The 20686-nt window shown below is 36.5% G+C and overlaps 2 protein-coding genes across 6 annotated transcripts in view; both read left to right on the top strand.

Annotated features, from left to right (window-relative positions):
* Positions 1-2542: 2542 nt before the first annotated feature.
* sox17 (SRY-box transcription factor 17) lies at positions 2543-8142 on the top strand. Its single transcript, XM_058781607.1, has 2 exons — positions 2543-3258; positions 4283-8142. The coding sequence occupies exons 1-2, from the start codon at positions 2967-2969 to the stop codon at positions 5293-5295; spliced, it is 1305 nt and encodes a 434-aa protein (XP_058637590.1). The 5' UTR covers positions 2543-2966; the 3' UTR covers positions 5296-8142.
* A 569-nt stretch (positions 8143-8711) lies between these two features.
* The window catches only part of LOC131543810 (uncharacterized), a 40097-nt gene continuing 28122 nt past the window's right edge, over positions 8712-20686 (top strand). Inside the window, exons 1-6 of one of the 5 annotated variants that reach the window (XM_058781609.1) lie at positions 8712-11791; positions 12188-12403; positions 14070-15233; positions 15604-16060; positions 16391-16635; positions 16750-18059. In XM_058781609.1, coding sequence (XP_058637592.1) covers positions 15604-16060; positions 16391-16635; positions 16750-16776 — 729 coding nt within the window. In that variant the 5' untranslated portion in view covers positions 8712-11791; positions 12188-12403; positions 14070-15233 and the 3' untranslated portion in view covers positions 16777-18059. Of the gene's footprint in view, positions 11792-12187; positions 15234-15603; positions 18060-20686 lie in introns of those variants that run through there. The other 4 variants (XM_058781610.1, XR_009271989.1, XR_009271990.1 and 1 more) reach the window with 4 other exon arrangements.

Here is a 20686-nt window from a genome sequence, read left to right as displayed (position 1 = left end):
ACGAAATAATTCAAATCGAAAACAAAAACTTTCATTATGTAATCCGTAAATATGCATTTCTCTCTAAAGGCACGTCCAATGAGGAGATGGCCAGTCATTTTTCATCACCGTCTAAAATATAAAAATAAGGAAAAGCCTGAAACAGGCCCGATTATATATATTTTTTTCTGATTTTTATGTTGCTCTGCTCTGAATTCCTTAAAATTTAAAGGATTTTCTGCAACACAATTTTGTGTATTATTTATTAGCCTATTTTTAATCCATGTAGCAAAACAGCTTTAAAAATTACTTTATTGCATTCCAGATGGTTTTAAAGAACTTTTCACTATAAATTTTACGGGTAGCTTGAATGTAAAACATTGTCATGAATTCGTTGTATTCCCATTTGTAAAATAGGCTACAATTGTTGACCAGTCTGAATTGTTGTAGTCTAACCCGATGAAAGCGTGTGTAGCACGATTTTCTCTTTCTATTTGACGCAATGTTTATAAGCAGAAATTGACTTTGGCATGCAAAAGACTGATACATTCATTATTAATGGCATGGCTGGTTCAGTCGACAGAAATACGGGACAAACGGGACTATAATTTACTGCTGAAATGTTTGCTGGGCAAATCTCAGGTCAGTCTGAGCGCTCACGGTACGCACAGTGCGTACAGCCGTACACCTGCAGGCGCCACTGCTGTGGTGTAACACTTTTCCAAGGTAGTCCCCTCCCCAAGATCCCCTCTGCTAAAGATCTGCCCACTTTGTTGACCCTTGCCTGCCCAGATCTCAGTACAAGTCTGTCCCCCCTACTGATTCTGCCTACCTTTTTTTAGAGTGTTAACATGTGTGAGGCACCAGTAAGGCCTAGGGGAGTCTGGGATGGAGTGAGGGGTGGGTATATGGGTGTGTGCACCTATTTAACCATATTTTGGGAACAAATTTGTACCCAGGAATGAGCTAAACACAAAACTTCCTGACAAAGATAGTATAAAAATTAAGTAAATAAAGTTTTATTTTTCATTGGAAAATTGCAATAAGTTTTGTGTTAGGGTTAGGTTTAATATTTATAACAGGCTGTATATAAAAACAGTTAAAGTGTATAAAAATGTCCCCTTTTAGATAAGTCAATATGTGTGTGTGTGTGTGTGTGTGTATGGGAGAGGTCTCTCACCCTTATCTGTAGTGCTTCAGCCTGCATTTCCTGTCCCCCATAAACTGCTTCCTGTCCTTGGCGTAGGAGCACATACTGTCCGCCTTCAGACACACACACCCTCTCCCTCACAGACAGATCCACACATAAGCTCACACTCATGAATATACACACATACTGTCGCCAGGCAAGCCTTTGTGGGGAATTACACAATAGCATTGGCTCCTGAGTGCCGGGGGACTTTACATGAGTCAGACGGAAGCTGTATATGTGTTCGCACTCACCATTACACAGACACGCAAGTCTGGTCCATTGGTTCTTCAGAAGTAAAATAGATTATATATTACAGTGCCAGTATGGAGGGCATTGGCTCTGTGCCAGAATGTAGTGAAAATACACACTGTTGCTTTTATGTGTATGATAGGGTGGGGTGAGTTCTTGGGACAGTGATTTTGTGTCTTGGTGAATCTAGAGTTTTGATTCTCTAGCAAATGTGCTGATCTGACACACTAAAGAAAGAAAAATAAAATGCTCTCCTGTAAGCATACAAACATGTAGCCAAACTAACATTAAGAGTTAGAGAGTAAAAATTCAAATCAAGGTAAGCAAAAACAGGATGTGGTTTTAGTAAAGTTCCCAATTGCTCCCGTAACACTGCACATTAGCAGATAGGGACCTTTTAGTTCTCAAAACATGAACATTTTTCTATTTACATGCATATTTTTAGTGTCCATTAAAGCAATAAGTCACGAGAAGCCTTGCATTACAGTGTTTTTACCACAGGGATCCCTTTACCATGGTAATAGAAATATTGCCCCAATATTATATAAATAGTTGTATTAATTTAATTCATTGATTTATTATTATTATAAATTGCATTACAGATGTCAAAATAAAACACTTTACAGTTTATCTTATTAATTTTAAACTAAAGATTTTTAAGAACACTTAATTCAACGGTATGAGAAATTGAGAGTACCTTTAACATAATACACTGCATACAATACAGTGTAACACCTTTCTCTTCTTGCGCAGTTGGCATGCCATTATCAGCGCGTGACAATCCTTTACTACTACTACTGTTTGCAAATTCAGGTAGGCTACATCTTCTGGCAGGATATTAATCCTAAACCAAACTTTGCATTTATTGTATATCGGTATAAGTAATATTAAGACCTTGATACGTGCCAACCAAAATAAATAAATAAATTTAAAAAATGAAAAACCTTTTCCAAAAAAAAAAAAAAAAAAAGTTGCTGTTTCAACGGACCACTTAGAGATAGATATTTTTATAGTATAAGCCACCTAAGAAGAAAATACATTTTCTTAAAGTTTCCTAAATGCTGCAGTTGCTAAAAGTTAGATTAAAAGCTATAGGCTACATGCAATGTATTTTGGGAATAAATTAGGTCGGAACCATAACTTCATTATATGTTACATGTGAGGCAACAGATTCTTCCTTTCGTCCTTATTTTATTTATTTATTTACTTTTAAAGCTGACCTCTGGAAAAGCAAAATGTTTCTAGTCTTGTCTCCCGTGAGGCGAAACGCTCTGAATAAGGATTCTTTCACACCTTTCACGGCGCGGTCCGCCCACCCGGGTCGCGATTGGTGGCTGCTGAGTTTAAAGCTGCCTGATAACTCGCTATGCACTTCTGACCTTACTGTTGGATATACTGTATGCGTTTAGCGAAGGGAAACTGAGCCAAAAAAAAAAATAACAATTACAAAAAAAAAACATTGAAGGATAAGCTGTTTAGGCCAACCAGAGGCTACAGTCTACTTCATCAGTGATCACCAAGGATACGCGCCCGGTGCGTGTAGGAGATGAGCAGTCCCGATGCGGGTTACGCCAGTGACGACCCGAGCCAGACCCGAGGCACCAGCTCAGTCTTGATGTCTGGCATGAGGCAGTGCGCGTGGGTGGACCCGCTCAGTCCGCTTTCTGACACGAAAGCAAAACACGAGACATGTTCTTCAGCGGGTCTCGGGCGCGGAAAGAGCGAGCCGCGCATCCGCAGGCCGATGAACGCATTTATGGTGTGGGCGAAAGATGAACGCAAGAGGCTTGCGCAGCAAAACCCAGATCTACACAATGCAGAGCTGAGTAAAATGCTTGGTGAGTAGAGATTAAAAAAAAAAAAAAAAAACATTAATTGTGCATTTAATCTAATTTATTTTATTTTATTTTATTTTTGCATTATGTAATATGTATTAATGTAAAAGATTAATTAAACAGCTTTTAACAGAATTATTCAAATCAAAAGAATCGCTTATAAATTGCTTATAAGTAACAAGAACTCGACTTTACGCAGACACATTACATATGGAAGTTACTTTCCCAATGTGATATAAAAGTAGATTCATTGCATCGCTAATGTCATATTGTCATTCAGCATGTATGTGTAAAGCCTACAGCTTCTTTCATGTGTAAAATATATATATATATATATATATATATATATATATATATATATATATATATATATATATATATATATATATATATATATATATTTCCTGCAACTATTTGCTAAATTTTTAGTTCAGTTTGATATTACTTACAGGTTTATCTGAATCATTTGAGTACTTTTTAAAACTATGAATGATGTGTCTATGATAAAATGGCTAAAATATGTAGTTATAGCTACAAGTTAAAGCAATTGTAAGTGAATAAGTGATGCTGGCAGTGAACCACCACACAACAAATTTGGCATTTAGCTTTATAATATAATATTTAATCTAATTTATATTTATATCATGATTTAGCAACTTTTTTATTTTTATTTTTTTACTGCTCTAAAATGTTTGGTTTATATTATGTCCATTGTTGCTTTATACTAATGTTATTTGTAGGTAGTATGAAATGAAATTATGTATCATTAAGTGTGATCAGGAACTATTATATACACAAATTCTGGAATAGAATAAATGACATAAATTAGAAATAAATCAGATATATTACTCCATAGATATTATGCTTAAATATTATGCATGTTGTCAGATATTACTATGTAAAATGCTCAGTGTGCAGTCCACAATGTATTTATGAAATAGTTTTTATGTATTTAAATGTTCTGTCTCTTGAATGTGTTGAATTCATTTAATCATTTATATTATATTCCCTTTCATATTATTTGTAGGTAAGTCATGGAAAGCTTTGCCAATAGTGGACAAACGTCCATTTGTTGAGGAGGCGGAACGTCTCCGAGTGAAACATATGCAAGACCACCCAAACTACAAATATCGGCCACGGCGTCGTAAACAGGTGAAACGAAATAAACGACTGGACTCCAGCTTTGTGCTTCATGGGGTGGGGGATGCTCAGAACCCTCTGGGCATGGAGGGCATGAGTGTTGGATATTCAGAACTGCCTCAAGCTAGGCTGCTTCCATACTGTGAGACCCAGACTTTGTTTGAGCCCTACAGCTTGCCTACACCCGACCCCTCTCCTATGGACGCTGGGACGACTGAGTTTTTTGTCCATCTTCTGGACAATCACCATCAGTCAGCATACAGCTACCATAACCACCAAGAGCACCACTTTCAGGAAAACACAAACATTCTCACCAACATGCATGGTCATACTAACATGAAATCACTCACAGACACACATTTTCACAGCATTACTCACTGCAACATCAACACACACACCAATCCTAACTCACACACTTCCAGCAATACACAGTTCAATCTAATGAGCAATGCTCACCCACAGCAAACTCTTAATGAGAGTACCAAACCACAAACCAGTCACAGTTCTAGTACTCATCTTAATTCCCTCACCCACCCGATATCTCACACCATCTTTAACAAAAGCTCTTCTTCTCAACAAGCCATGCCTCCTGATTACCTGAACTGTCCTTCAACTTTAGATGACCATTATAGTTCCAACTCTCAGTTGAAGCATCCTTATGAGGAACTGTCACTTCCTGTTGACCGTCACACATATAAGCACAGCATTCCTGAGCCACACTCACAGATCCCTGCGGCAGCTCAGAATCAAGATTCTAGTGAAATGGTGGATGAAGTGAAGTTTGAGCAATGCCTCGCTTATGGGGTCCCCCATGTACCTTTGCAGGGTTCCAACCTAATCTCAACTGTACTGTCTGATGCTAGCACTGCTGTGTACTACTGTGGCTATAGTAATTCCTGAGGAGATTGTATGTTCTTTTTGATAAAACCTGAATCACACATATTTTCATTGTAACCCCAGACACTGATTATTTTCAATGTTCAATCAATGAAAATTTAATGACACATCCCTTTAATAGAGCTGTCTAATTGAGATTTCAGGGGCCTTACAATACCAAATATGTTTAACTTTGTGTAGTTGCTTAATGTCTTTAAAAATGGCAATATTAAACCATAATTTGAGTTTTGTGGATTTTAGTCCATGTTTGTTAGCTTTGAGGCCATCTATGTGCTAGTATATATACTTTAGCAGTAGCACATTCAAAATTGTCAATCATTCTTTTTTTCTTCTTCTTCTTCTTTTTTTTTTTCTTTCTGTAAAACAGATCCAAAAATACTCATGACATATCTTGCTCATGGAGCAAATAAAAATGTTGGTCCAATACTCTCTAGAAAGACAGTGTCCTTCCTAATACCTTCCACCAAACTGCAAACAGCAACATATTCATTCATGGCCGTGGTATAGCCGAACCTGTATCTCCCATCCAATACACAGGACATAGGAATGAAAACTGTGATCATAAAGCTATTTCATGGAGTATTTAAATAAGAAAACTGTAAATATTGTCAGCATAAAATGAGATGTATAGAAAACCCTTACAGAGTCACTATTACTTTTTATATTATTATTGCATTTTTGAGGATAAACAAGAAAGAAGGAAGGAAAGCATAGTACAATTTCCCCTTGAGTCAAAGTCAAATTCTCAGTCGAGGAACTACTGCAAAATTGTCAGTCATTCACTACTTATCTCATTATTATACACAGATCAATCCTCTATTGACTTAAATATGATCAGACTCTTTTACCACACAAAAAGCAATATTAATGCTAGCGAGAATGTGAGCTAACAGTTTCAAAGTATGCAAGCACAATACAGTCAAAAAATAGGAACTGTGAAAGCAACATGCACTGCTTCACGAAAACAGTTATCTGTGTTACTAGGAAAGTGATCTTGCTTAGAGGTATCAGAATATTTAATGAAGTTCTCCGTAATGTTTCATGCAAGTATCAACTCTGTCTTCCATGTTTCTCCTAAAATGTATATAAAACATGACTTTTGATTTCATGCTTTGTTGTAGTTGGTACACATTAGAACAGATTGGGATATTGTTGAAGTCTGTTATGAAACTTCAGTGGAAGCATGGAAAGCACAGGTCTCCATTTAATCTAATAGATGTCAAGGAAGAACATTTCACATAATGGCAAGATTTTATTATTATTTTTAATTCCATGTGGTTGGAACAAAGTCCAAAAGACCCACGCATTTTGAGTGTTTTTATGTCATGCGTTTGACAGCAACATGTATGAATCAGTGACATTCACAGACACGCACGCACGCACACACACTGAGGTTTCAATGTTTTATTGGGACATTCCATAGGCGTAATGTTTTTTTATTCTCTACAAACTGTATTTTCTATCACCTTGCCCTAACTCTAAACCTAAACCTACCCCTCACACAAAACTTTCTGCATTATTAGATTTTCAAAAAACTTCATTGTTCCCTCAGTGGAATTACTATACTTGTGGGGACATTTGGTCCCCATACAGTAGGAAATACTAGATACACACATATTGAATATCTGTATGCAATGTCTGTACTCTGTGTCTGTATATTTGTACGACAAAATACCTAATAACTAATAAAAGCCACACCTAACAAGTTTCATTTGTGAGTTTGCGTGCATTTACCGCTTTCATTCAAGCTTTAAGGCAGAGAGGCACAATGTCTATGAGAAGCAGCTGCAATCGATGGGATGTCTCCTGTCTGACAAGGAATGTGCCTTTATGTGTGTGTGTGTGTGTGTCCGTGTGACAGGAATTTCTAATCCTTGAAATATGTGTCTCCTCCCTGGCCTTATCACTTTCATAGGCACGGCTTTCCCAAACCCACTCCAGTTGTGCTGCTTCTAAATATAGACTCACACTGCATAGTAGCTCTATGCAATGACACAATAAGCTATTTTTAACTGATTTGACCCTTAGAAGTATAAATATATCTGACACACGTGAATTATTTTGTTACTGGTTTTGTTACTTGAAGTAAGTCTCTTAATGCGACCTATTTTAACAGGAATACAGATTAAAACAAACTTTACAGAAACCTTATTGTGAAATCTGTTTTTCTGTCCATTTGTACATTAACAATATATTAATTGTCCCAAATAAAAAAAGCCTGATTTTCTATATTCATGCCCCTTTAAGTATTTTTTGTTTTTTCAATGTCAGTGTCCTGTGTCTATTTCTTCAGTGTCAAATGTCTAGACCAGGGGTGCCCACCCATGGGCCACTTGTTTTGGTTAAATCCTAACTAAGTATATGTTAAGTATTAAGTTGAGGCTGTAGACTGGGATCTGACAGTTAACCTTGGTTTTCAGAAAGGTAAGCCCATGTCAGAAGCATCACATAAGTATGCTCCTGAATCATAACATTAGGATCACGTCCAACATATCTTGTGATTTTCTGTTAATACCTTTCTCTTTTGCTAGTATCTAAACCAGTACAGTACAGACTTTCCTCCATCTTGTGCTTTTCACTTCCTGCCCTCTAGCTGAATTTCATGTGTCATCAAAATCACGTGACAGCAAACAAGCTATACATAATCCTTTTAAGCAGCTTTACAGTAATAAACAGAAACAACAGCATCACCCATATAGAAATGTAATATATGTGCATATACGAAATACCCATATATGCAATATATGTTTTATATATGCCCTATTCATATATGAATCCTATTAGAAAATGGGACAATTTCATATATTGACATGTCTACCCCATACAATATATATATATATATGTATAAGACATTTATTGCCATATATGGAATGTATATAATTAATATATGTGAGATGTCTTTTTTAATTATGTTATATACAAATTAGACATATATGCATAGCAAATTATTTACATATATGTGATGTGTCACTTATATATGACAATCTCTTAATTATGAAATATATGGTTTCATACATTTGATCTTTTAATATGTGATCTTTGATCTTTAAAATTATCTTTTAATACAGGTTGTATGTATCTACAAAGTTGCAGTGCATTGCTTATTTCATGCCTTAAGACTGAAATGTTAAATGGTGCAATAAGCTAGAAAAAGTAACATCTATTTAAACAATTTTTATTTAAATAGAAAAAAAAAAAAATCTTATTGAGCTGCACAATCAAAAAGAAAAAAAATAAGAAACAATTAAATATATAACTGATCAAAACACCAAACAGGCATAAGAAACAGAACATCAACCAATTGTAGTGGTTCAGCTAAAGGTCAACAGTTTTGTATTCCCACAGCTTGGTTAGTTTTTGGTTTATTGCATCCCCAAGAGGCCCCCGGTGAAGAAATTTCTGGATCACTGCATCTGTAAGAAAATAGTAAAAGTTAGGTTTTTATAATATAATTACAATAAATTGATTTACTAGGCCCAGAATTACGTTTACACTTAAATGTATCATATTGAAAATTTAATTGTCTGAACCCTATATGTATTTCAGGAAGTGCGCAACATTTAAAATCAATTTTTAACTTTGGTAGTGTTGGGTGGTACAGTAAACTAAACTTGATTTTAGTCAATATGGTGTTCAAATATATACATTTAATCTGCTTAAGTCTTGCAATCCAACACTCTACCAGTTTAATTTTGCTTTTAAGTTAGAACTGTGCCTATGTCTTAAAGTGTTTAACTAGATATAAGATGAAAAATACACTACTCACAAGACTTTCAGCTGAAATTTATGAAAAATGTAAAACGTTCATGCTACAGTGATATTATATAAAAGTAGAGCATTTAAGAAGAAGCATGCAGTGGTAATTTCTTCATCTAAAATAATTTATTGAAACAAAAGCTAACAACAAGGTGTAGGCCAGTTCTGGACTGACTAGACACACTTGTCCAGACTGTAATGGCCAGGGAGACTTGCATGGTCCAGGGAGTATTTGCGCTGGATGAGGAACCAGTGTTGTTCTCCAATGAAAGTCGACTCACATTGAGCAGAAATGATGCCGACCAATGCTGTTGGAGACATCAAGGAGAATGCTATGCATCAGCCACTGTTATCACCAGATGAGCCTTTGGAGGTGGTGCTGTTTCAGTCTGGGTGGGTGTGTCTAGTCAATACAGAACTGCCCTACACCTTGTGAATGGTACCGTGACAAGCCAATACTACCTGAATAACATCATTAATCCAGTCATTCTGCCTCTGCATGAGCAACACAGGTCTGATTTCAGCTTCATGGACAACAATGCCCCAGCTCATCGAGGTCGCATCATCAGTGAACGGCTGCTGGAGGCTGGGGTACCTCAAATGGAGTGGCCTGCACTTTCTCCAGACCTGAATCCCACAGAAAACCTATGGGATCAGCTGAGTTGTCGTGCAGAGGGTCGTAACCCTGCACTCCAGAACCTCAGTGACCTAAGGGCAGCCCTTCAAGAAGAGTGGAATGCCATGCCTCAGCAGACAATAAGTCGACTTGTGAACAGCATGAGACGTCGTTGTCAAGCTGTAATTGATGCTCAAGGACACATGATAAGTTATTGAGACATTGACATTTTTGTTGTGGTATAGCCACCACTGTTTGAGATGAAGAAATTACCTCTGCATGCTTCTACCTAAATGCCCTACTTTCATGATATAATTTCACAATTATATTAATTAAATAACATACAAACACATTTTACTGTTTAGATTTTTATAATGAATTATATTCTTATTGACCCACCAGTTCACATTTACAGCTCTGCGTGTTTGCAAGCTAAAAACATGGGTCGATTTTCACATTGGTCTGAACAAAAAAAAACTAATGTTCCTGCAATACCGGAGGCTGCAGTTCTAGGACCCTATTTTTTGGGACAACGCTATCTACTCCAACAGAGGAGACCTGATTCAAACATTAAACAAACAGATGCAAAGACTAGATCCATGGAAACTATTCATTTTTTATCTTTCCATCTTATTTTTAATGTAAGAGCTAGCGTGAACCGTTTGAGGGGGAGTCAGCAATCTCCATTTAGCCTTTTTAGCTGTACAAAACAGTTCATTGTGATGCTGGCTGTTGTAAATTAGTATTTGTATTCAAATTATTTTACATTTATTAAAGTACTAATAATCACACCAATTTGTACCGCAAGTGTTTTACCATTTACTGCACTTTAAGTTTGTCACACATCAGACGTGAAGCGATGCGGCTATTGAAATGAAGTCTCTCACAGACACAAGTCTTTCTTTCCAAGAAAACTGAACTTAAAACCAGAATATATTGAAATAAATTAGGTTAAATATTTCAAGAGGGTTACCAACGGGTACGTTTAGGGTTAGGAGTTGGTTAGGACAATAATTAAGTGTATACAATTAAACTGCATAATCCCTTAAAAAAATAATAATATACAGAATTGAACAGCAAGTGCTATAAAATAGTATGAGCCACTAATATTTGGTCATTTAGCAGATGCTTTTATCCAAAGCGACTTATAAATGAGGACAATGGAAGCAATCAAAATCAACAAAAGAGCAATGGTATGCAAGTGCTATAACAAGTCTCAGTTAGCTTAATTATTTTTTAAAGAATAGAATTAGAATACAGAGTGCTAGAGTTAGAGGGTCAAATAATGATGGAAGAGATGTGTTTTTAGCCGATTCTTGAAGATGGTTAAGGACTCGGCTGCTGGGATTGAGTTGGGCAGGTCATTCCACCAGGAGGGAACAGTTAATGTAAAAGTCTGTGAAAGTGATTTTGTGCCTCTTTGGGATGAACAAAGCGACGTTCACTTGCAGAACGTAAGCTTCTAGAGGCACATAAGTCTGAAGTAATTAATTTAGGTAAAGGGGTGCAGAGCCAGTGATCGTAGCTATTGGTAGCCAGTGCAAATTGATAAACAGAGGTGTGATGTTCTTCATTCTTTCCTACATTATTTTTGGCTCATTAAAAATTAATCTTGCTGCATGTTCTGGATTAATTGTAAAGGTTTGATAGAACTGGCTGGAAGACCTGACATAATACATACATACAAAAAATAAATAAATAAAATAATTAAAAAAAAAAAATCCTATAGGGTCCTAGAAATCCGTAGCAAAACTACAGCCTCCGGTATTGCATGAATACACTACTCACAACAACAGCCTTATCGAACATGCACATTCATTCTCTGCCAGCAGGAGGCGCTTTCGAACGGTTTCCGCGGTAACAGCAGAACACAAAGCAGCACCGGACTTTGAAACGTGCTGCGCTCATATTTATTTATAGACGGTTTCAACCATAGACATAATAAATACATAGACGCCTCATTGGCCGCTCGACCGCACGTCAACGGCGCCGCCATATTGGTGCGGGCAACTCTCCATAAATCTCATACCGGGACAGAAGAAAACATACCTGACTCAGCGGCAGCTTGGGCATCTACAGACCGTCGCACATTAATAACAACAGATCTCGGGGTATTATCTTTCACAGGTAAGACTGAACAGTTGTTTCTGGATGTTTTTTTGGTCATTTTTAGCATTATGTTGACAGCTTAATTAGCCAGTGTCAGACTATTAATAGCTAGCGATATGGCTAGTAAGCAGTGAAAGCTGAGACTTTATAAGAAATCAAAGTTTAAATTAATTCTTATTAAGTTTTAACTTATATTGTAGTTCATATCATAAACTAAATTGTGTTATGAGCACAATATATACAGTGAGCACTTTGACAAGACCGTGTCAGACTGTCAGGATAGGGATGGAGCTAAAGCATCTCTCTTTAATTTCACTTCTCATTTACAAAGAGCAAGTTTATCATCACTAGATTATAAGCTTATCATAAAACTGTGGACTGATTATATAAAAAAAATTTTTTTTTTTTTTTTAGCCAACTGCAAACAGGACAAAGCAAGCCTTAAGGAAAGCTGAAGAAAGCATGTTTCCTGCATTTCCTAGAGACTAGGCTACACCTCCACAGCCTAATGTTGTATTTGTACTCGTTAAAACCCAGAACAGCCCTGAATGAATGGCCAGAATGACCCTGATCATATTCAAACCACTCTCTCTCCCCGGAACAGACTTCCAGGAGCATTTTTTAACCTTTGTAAGGGTAACTTTTATAACAATATAATTACCTTATTAAATGTTTCTGTCATTTTTGTCAAATATTTAAAAATAACCAGTTTCTTCAGTCAATCACAATACTATAGACTGCATTTAAAATTATTTACACAGGCTGTTTAATGCTGATCATGTACTTTATGTGCATTTACACAAAAACTGCATAATGTAAATAGCCTAGAAATGAGAAACACAGGAACTCCTTAGTGAGTGAAGCTGCAATATGACAAAATCATTGTTTATTATTGCTCTTTATGTTGTAATAATGATTATTAATTTTGATTTATAGAAAGTTTTTTTTTGGGGGGGGGTTGGCATGTCATATTCTGGTCTGTGTTAAACATAACTATACTTTGACATTTTGTTGTACAACGTAAACTGCACACACTCACACCCCAAACATTCCTATGTAGTAACATATATTGAAAAAAAACGACTGCTTCAAAATTTGTTTTCTGCATGGATGTGTGTAATTTGCATCGTAGAGCAAAATGTCAAGCTTTGTCAAGTTGTTTACATTATTTTACTCATTCATTGAAAAACCTCATTAGAAAATATAGGAAAATCTTGAGGAAGCAGTGGAGAATTAGTCTTTATTAGTCAGGTTTTGTTGTCACAATTAATATATATATATATATATATATATATAATACACAAATAAATACTCAAGGAGCTCATTAATTAAACAATTTGGAATTCATGACCACAATTTTTTGCTTGTCATTAGTTGTCTTTGTTTAATAATTATTATACAAATACCATTATAAAACTGTACTTTTCACGATTATTTATAATTTACTATTAATTTATTCTTCATTATTGACTATTCTGTATTATTCCACCCTTGATATTACATATTCTACTTGCTATCTATTGTTCATTTATTTATTATTGTATTACACATATAATTTGTGCTATTATAAATCTATTATATCAGTTATGTTATTGTGCTGTTGTACTTGCTTTTAATATTATTCACTTTACTACAACTTGTACTACATATACATTTTAATGTTACATATCACTTTTACTATATTTTTACTGTGCATCAGTGCATATTAGTTCACCACTGTAACTGTAAGTTTTACTGGATCCATAAAGAATTATCAGTTATATTTGTTATTGCTTGTAGAGTTTTTATCTGTAGCCTATAGAGTGCTATGAAAATAGAAAGCAGACTACCAGTGTGTCCCTTTTTGATTTGTATTCGCTGGTTTTATTAAATTTTCTTAAAGATGTATTATTTCGATTTTTTCCCCTCAGTATTTCAAAGGGAACGAGCTGTGTTCTGACCTAGCACGAGAAAAGCTCAAATGTTGGGGTTGAAGACAGAGAAAGCAATGAAACAACTTAATTTAATTTAATGTACATTAAAATTACATTACATGTATATGTCACAGTTATACTACATCAATATTAGAATTGTTAACCGAAAAAAATCAACCAAATCAACACGAGTGTGAGCTTTTACAATTTCTTAAGAAAATTATTAATTTTCCAAGCCTAACTGAATAACTGGAGGCAGAGTTATTTTTAACTCCATGTAGATCACAAACCACTGAAATTGCTTGATAAATGTAAACTTTATCGTGTTTTTATCCCGAAAAAACCGCAGCTCCCCCGTTTACCTCCATTTGTTTTTAAGGCAGTCTTGCCCTCACAAACATGGCGGACGTGTTGACGTATCGCAGCAACGGACCGAAGCGGTCAATGAGGCGTCTAGGTATTTATATGTCTATGGTTTCAACCATAGATATATATAGTTTCAACGGCAACAACATAAACAAACGTTACTGCGCATGCGCGCTTTTGTGGCCCTAACATAACTTCCGGTAGACATCCAAATACAGTCAGTAACAACAGCTAAGTCCCTCTAGAGTAGATTATTTTTTGATAAGCAAAATATGTTTGCTGCGTAAATCAGACGGACTGAGATGCAGCGTTAACTACTTGGACGGACTTATTAAAAAAGCAAATTCATTCTCTGCCAGCAGGAGGCCCTTTAAAGCGGGAGAACTAGAGGTTTCCCCGGAAACGGCTGTTGGGCTGTAGGTTACACAAAGCAGCGTTGAGCTTACAAACGTTGCTTTATCAGGCATATAACATGCCAGATTTAATGAAAATGACATCGAACATTTTCTAAAGACAGTGTTCCTTCAGAAATACAGTGATATAAAAACACCCGCGCCTCGTTTTGATTTTTAAACATGCATTACGTGCTCATGTTTATTCAACGAAGCCTTTTGGAAAATCGGTCAGTTTTGATATCATGGTGGGTCGCCACAAATAAATAAATGTATGTGAAACATCCCACAGCACAACAACCTGAGCCCAACTTCATTACTCATCACTTTAACTTTAATTGCCTTTGTAGCCGGCGCCACCAACAAGACCGATAAACAAACACAGACCCAGGGCTCTCAAGTGTCACGCATTGAGCGTGACAGTCACTCATTTCGGTCTTTTGTCACGCACTCCCGCCACACATTGTATTTCTCACGCAGAAAAACTATTTATAATATATTAATATGCCGCAGCGCCCAAACGATATCTGGTCGCGCCGCTCTCACTATGGAACCCGGCAGGAATCAAGCGCGTCTCCCCTGGAGTTCTTAATCGAGCCTGCCACTTATCCGCCAATCAAAAAAAGAAATAGGCTACACAATAGCCAATCAGAAAATTGCACTATTGTATCCGGGTAAGATTTAACGCAACAACCAATAAAAAAAAGTATATCCTGGAATTGTGCACCATCTTCCTCGTTCACCCACAGAGAAAACCACTGGCGCTCCGAACATCACTTTGAGCACTGAGTAAGTCATGATCTCCTGTTTTAATGTTACAACAAATTCACAACTTGTTTGACACAAACAATTGACAACTTGACTGCTGTTAGAGAATGTTTCCCAGATAAATTAGCATCAGTTTTTCATGAGTGTCTGTTACTTAGCCAACAGTGTTACAGCCTGTTCACTGACAACATCTGCTCAGAACAAGTAGTCTAGGCCTTGTCATATTTTCGTTGTCACATTATAAATATATCTCTCTTCAATAGGCTTAATAATTTTATTAGCACTAAATTAAAGTGTATTGCATAGTTATAGGTCACTTTTAAAATCATGTCATATTTTATAATTATATCCTGGCCATGGATGCATTAATCATTGCATCTGTCTTTCAAAGATGTCAGGTAAAAGGCAACTAAGCATCCTTTCATTCACCCTGAGAGGAAAGCCCCCCAAAAAGGGCAGGTTACAGGATGCTGGCCCGGAGAAGGTGGCGAAAATGGTAGGCACATTAGAGGAGGAGACAGAGGAGGAGACGGTGCAGGTGGAAAATGAAGAGACAGTGCAGGTGGAAGATGATGAGACAGTGCAGGTGGAAGATGATGAGACAGTGCAGGTGGAAGATGAAGAGACGGTGGAGGAGATGGCTAAGGTGTCAGAAGAGGCCATCAAAACAAAAGGGAGAAAAGTACCAGGAGCAGCCACCTACAAGAGCTCTTTTAATAATGAATGGACCTCTAAATGGCCATTTATTACTGTAGGAAGCACCAGCTCCTATTACTGGTGTTCTATCTGCCGCCAAGAGAACTCATGTGCCCATCAAGGTGTGCGGGATGTGACAAGGCACATAGAAAGTAAGGGGCATCAGGCCAAACAGCTTCTATCCTCAAGCCATCAGAATACTGAACTTTACTCAACAATCTTCACTCTCCTAAATGGCACACTTGTCACTTTTTAGAATCAATCATTCAACTTAAATTAATCCTTTTTTATTTTACCTCTTCTATTTATCTACTTTCTATTTAAAAAAAAAAAAATCTGTAAAGTTGAGATTACTTTGAGCACAACAAATTTCATGACTGATAAATGTTATTTATGTGTATATGACAATAAACTTGAAACTTGTATAACCCAGAGATATCCTATAAGATACCTGTATTTGACTAGCTTTCTCTATGTGATAGGAGAAAAACTCAATGTGGGTTTCACCACCAGAGCTACGCTCAACAGGCTCCTTGAGGCTGGAGAGGTCACATCACAGAAGGCTCAACAATTCCAGCAGGCAGCACTGGCCTTTTTGGTCAGAGCTGTGGAGTATGCCATGGATAAACTCCCTTTGAAAGATGCTCTCCTGAAGCATGCCAGATTTATTGATGTGCAGCTGAGAGCTGAGTGTGGGGTTGAAGATGCCCTATTACTTTGTAGACAGGCAAGGATTTTCACATACTGATTATATATTTTTAAGTTTAATGGTCATGATCACAAAATAAATCTGTCTCTCACTGTATTCTAATCAGTCTTGTACACATGTGCTCTTTTTAAGATTTCAGGAACTCCTTCCTTTTCATGACCCAAAGGAACAAGACCAAGTAAGTGAGGAGTTTATGGAGTACCAACTCATGGACATTGCCTTGCCCCAGGACCCAACAGTCTTTGATGTTGAGGAGTTTTGGGGAAGAATGTCCACAACAAAGAACAAGGTAAGAAATATTTTGCACACAACATGACTTGCTCATTAGTAATTACGACGAAGGGAAAACATTTGAGAAATAGAGGCCCTGCCCTGGTTCCTTTTTTCAAAGGTGACTGGCTTGAACCAATTTGGGAGGCTATCAAAGATCGCAGCCTTGGTTTTAGTGCTTCCACATTCTAATGCTGATGCTGAGAGGGTATTTTCGATGGTTGGTTTGAACAAAACCTCAACACGAAACAGCTTGTCTCTGGACGGGACATTGTCCTCAATCATGACCCTGAAAATGGCTGGGCTTGAGTCGAACTGTTTCAAATGGGAGCCAACACCACAAATGATAAAGGAGTCCAAAAAGGCAACAAACACTTACAACAAACAGCACCAGTCATAATCTCTCTCTCTCTCACACACTCACTCAAAAATTGAATAAACACTTTGTATTTGGTTAAAATGTCAGTGTCATGTGTCAAATATTTTCTTCTGCAAGGCTGATCAATTATTAATATTAACAACAAAAACACTAATAATATTATTAATGGAACACCCCCATGACTATGCCACCTGGGGGAGTTTTGCCCAGGAAATAGAAATAAACCCCAAAGTTTGTTATAGGTCACACAGGTTTCTCCTATACAAGAGTAGGCAAGAGACATAGGTACCATATAAAAAAAAAAAAATACAATTTATTAACAAAGTGAAGTCACAAATATAACAAAAAGATCACTTAAAATAGCCTCAATGATACTATGCCACCCCTGGCAGTTCTTTCCAATGACATGTTAAAGGAAGTAACTGGCAACTGATTCAAAGAGTAAAACAAAAAGAAAAACACGTTACATAAGCTCTAATTTACACAACTCAAAAATAAACAAAAACTTCAACCTACAGGGCTGAGGTTACCCACAGGAGTGATCACCAGTGCTAGTCATACAAAAACACACTTCCACACATCACTGCACACTCAAATCACATCAAAAGTGTCCCACGACAAACGTTGAAGCAGCACCACCACCACAAAAGATCCTTCACCCATGGGACCCCAGCTCCTGAAAGAAATCAAAAACAAATAAATCTTATAAACAGAAGTAAATAAATTCACAATCAAATGAAAATCACAGTTCCATCATAAAACAAAATACTGGTTAAAAAAAAGAAAAGAAAAAGAGCCAGCATACATAAAATCAACAATACACAAATATATATATATAAAAAAAAAAAAATAAGTTCAAACTACGAGAAAGACGGAACTAGCACAGAGCAACCGCGTAGTCTGTACACCAGCTCCGATCATCAAGTCACCGGTCCTCACCGAAGATGACACACTAGAAATCAGACAGCAGCAGCAATCCCCTTTATTAGTTGCGAGGTAACAACATTCGTGCAACGCAGCAGCAGAAAAACGACAAAGCTGCAACAATAATCGCCAGAATGAAAGGGAGAATCCTTGAGGCAAATACGAACAATGAAACACAAAACAGTGTTACTAACAGTGACATGACCCACTAAAATGTCCCACTCATAACCACATACAAACGAGAATAATATGCTCTATAATCCGTTCACAAGCCAGGATACACAGCCTTCATATAACCCACTGCTAAACTGAAATACAGGGAACAGCACATTACTCAAACCACCCGCCAATCGTCAAGCCAAATGAAGTTAGACAATCTATTTGCTATGACACAGCTTTAACTCGCATACCTGAAGGGAGGGTAGTCATCAAATCCACTACTGAAGTAACCGACGGAGACACACACAGATGAAAAGACAGGCTAGGATGCAACAAACGAATCATTAGTGCCACACGAGCAATAATTAAAAGGTTAGCAAACTGCTATGTGCTAGCAGCACATACAAAGCCACCGTCGAAACGAACAGAAAGGGGAGGATCCAGACGTGATGCATCACCAGCTTCTTCTTCTTGGTTTTTAACACTAGAAGCGCCAGAATTCCAAAACTACTAGAACAGCCGTGAGCGGTCATTTTGACCACTATATTATAAACTCTATAATCTCTAAATAAATTGCCCAAATGAGAGATTAATGTATTAACTGTGTTAGGATATCTTTAAAAAAAACAAATAACACCAACATGTAGACTTTTTATTTAGTTAAAAATGATAATTATAAATTTAGAAATATTCGCATCATTTCATAGTAAAATGTAATTATTGCATATTCAGTATTTCTCTGTATTTATTTTACATAACTCAGAACAACAAAATAACATTTAAAATGATCTATTTGATTATGATTTTTTTTTTTACAACATTTATGATACATTATAACACAGAACATAAGCTGGAAACAAGCAGCTCTAAAGTTAAAAAGAGTCACGAACGAAGTTTGGAACCATAAAACAATTACGCTACAAATTTTATATTAAATAAATATATCTATATCATGCTCAGCTATTTAAGATTCACAGTCAACACAAGTTACTTCTGTTCTTCTCGCACAATTTCCACACACGGGTTTGTGGCATTTGCAACAGGTGTCGTAGCGTTTTATTTTGTTTGCAGATTCTCCGCACCTGGCACTGTCTCCGTTTTGGTGTCAGTTGCGGGGGTTGATTGTGCTTTTGGTACATTTTCTAAACGCTCCCTATAAACTCTTTATAAATCTATTTTTTAAAAGGCAATAATAATTTGTAGTCCAAGAATTTGTATTTATAATCAAATGAGCATATGCTAATAGTACTGGAGACGCTGACAGAGACAATAAACCGCGGGAAAGAACAATAGAATCGCGCGAGATTTAAAGCGGTCAATATGACCGTTATGGCTTTAATAGGTAGAAATGCTCATATTTTTTTTTCCTTTTATGTAATTTATATAAAATCTATTGTAAGTAAAAATAGAAACACTTTTAGGAAAAGTCACAAACCAGCAAGATTGTATTTTTTTATTCAACAAAGTTATTGTACATATACATTTCAAAACGGTCATTTTGACCGTCATGGCAGTTCTAGTGTTAACGGCGGCTGGCAACCAACGTAAATAGGTGCATTACCGCCACCTTCTGCTCCGGAGTGTGGAACAGAGATTTATATTCTATTTATCAATCCCGTCTCTCTAATAAAATCATAGAAGGCTTTATTATTTACTTCACTTGACCATTTTATTAAAACCTTAAAATTTAGATCCTGAATTCCATTTTTCCATTCCATTTGTAGTCTTTACTGCTCCACAACACTGTCTCGTTGCTTGAGCTTGAATTTTACTAAGTTTTTCTAACAAGTTTTTTGAGACAGAACCATATACCACACAACCATAATCAAACACAGACCGGATCAGTGCTATATAAATTGTTTTTAATGAAGAAAAACTTGCCCCCCATTCCACTCCACAACATCTCATGACGTTTATCACCTTCTGACATTTCTCCACTATTTTATTTATATATTCTCCCAAGTAAGTTTTTCATCAAAATACATACCTAAAATACTTAAATATCTTCACCCTTTCCAATGTTTTCTCATACATCTTCAAACGCACTTCTGGAACAACCCTCTTCCTAGAGAAAATTACTGTTTTAGTTTTTTCCACTGAGAATTTAAACCCCCAAGCATACGCCCATTCTTCTACTTTCCAAATTGTCTCTTGTATCTTCTTATTAATATATAAAATATTCCTTCCCCTTTTCCAGAGAGCTCTGTCATCTGCAAACAGAGACTTACCTGCCTCTGGTACTTGTTTAAAAACATCATTAATCATTATGGAAAACAATAGTGGACTTATTACCAGGGTTCCCACACCTTGGTTAACTTAAAATTCAAGGACCTTTCA

Source organism: Onychostoma macrolepis, chromosome 07 (assembly GCF_012432095.1).
Source record: "Onychostoma macrolepis isolate SWU-2019 chromosome 07, ASM1243209v1, whole genome shotgun sequence".
NCBI lineage: Eukaryota > Metazoa > Chordata > Actinopteri > Cypriniformes > Cyprinidae > Onychostoma > Onychostoma macrolepis.
Note: the sequence above shows the minus strand (reverse complement) of the source record. Positions and strands in the feature narration are given on the sequence as shown.

Excerpts from the sequence above, each read along its gene's own strand:
- sox17 (XM_058781607.1), top strand. The coding sequence starts at position 2,967 with ATGAGCAGTCCCGATGCGGGTTACGCCAGTGACGACCCGAGCCAGACC. Across the intron at positions 3,259-4,282 it reads AGAGCTGAGTAAAATGCTTG|GTAAGTCATGGAAAGCTTTG; the intron begins GTGAGTAGAGAT and ends TATTATTTGTAG.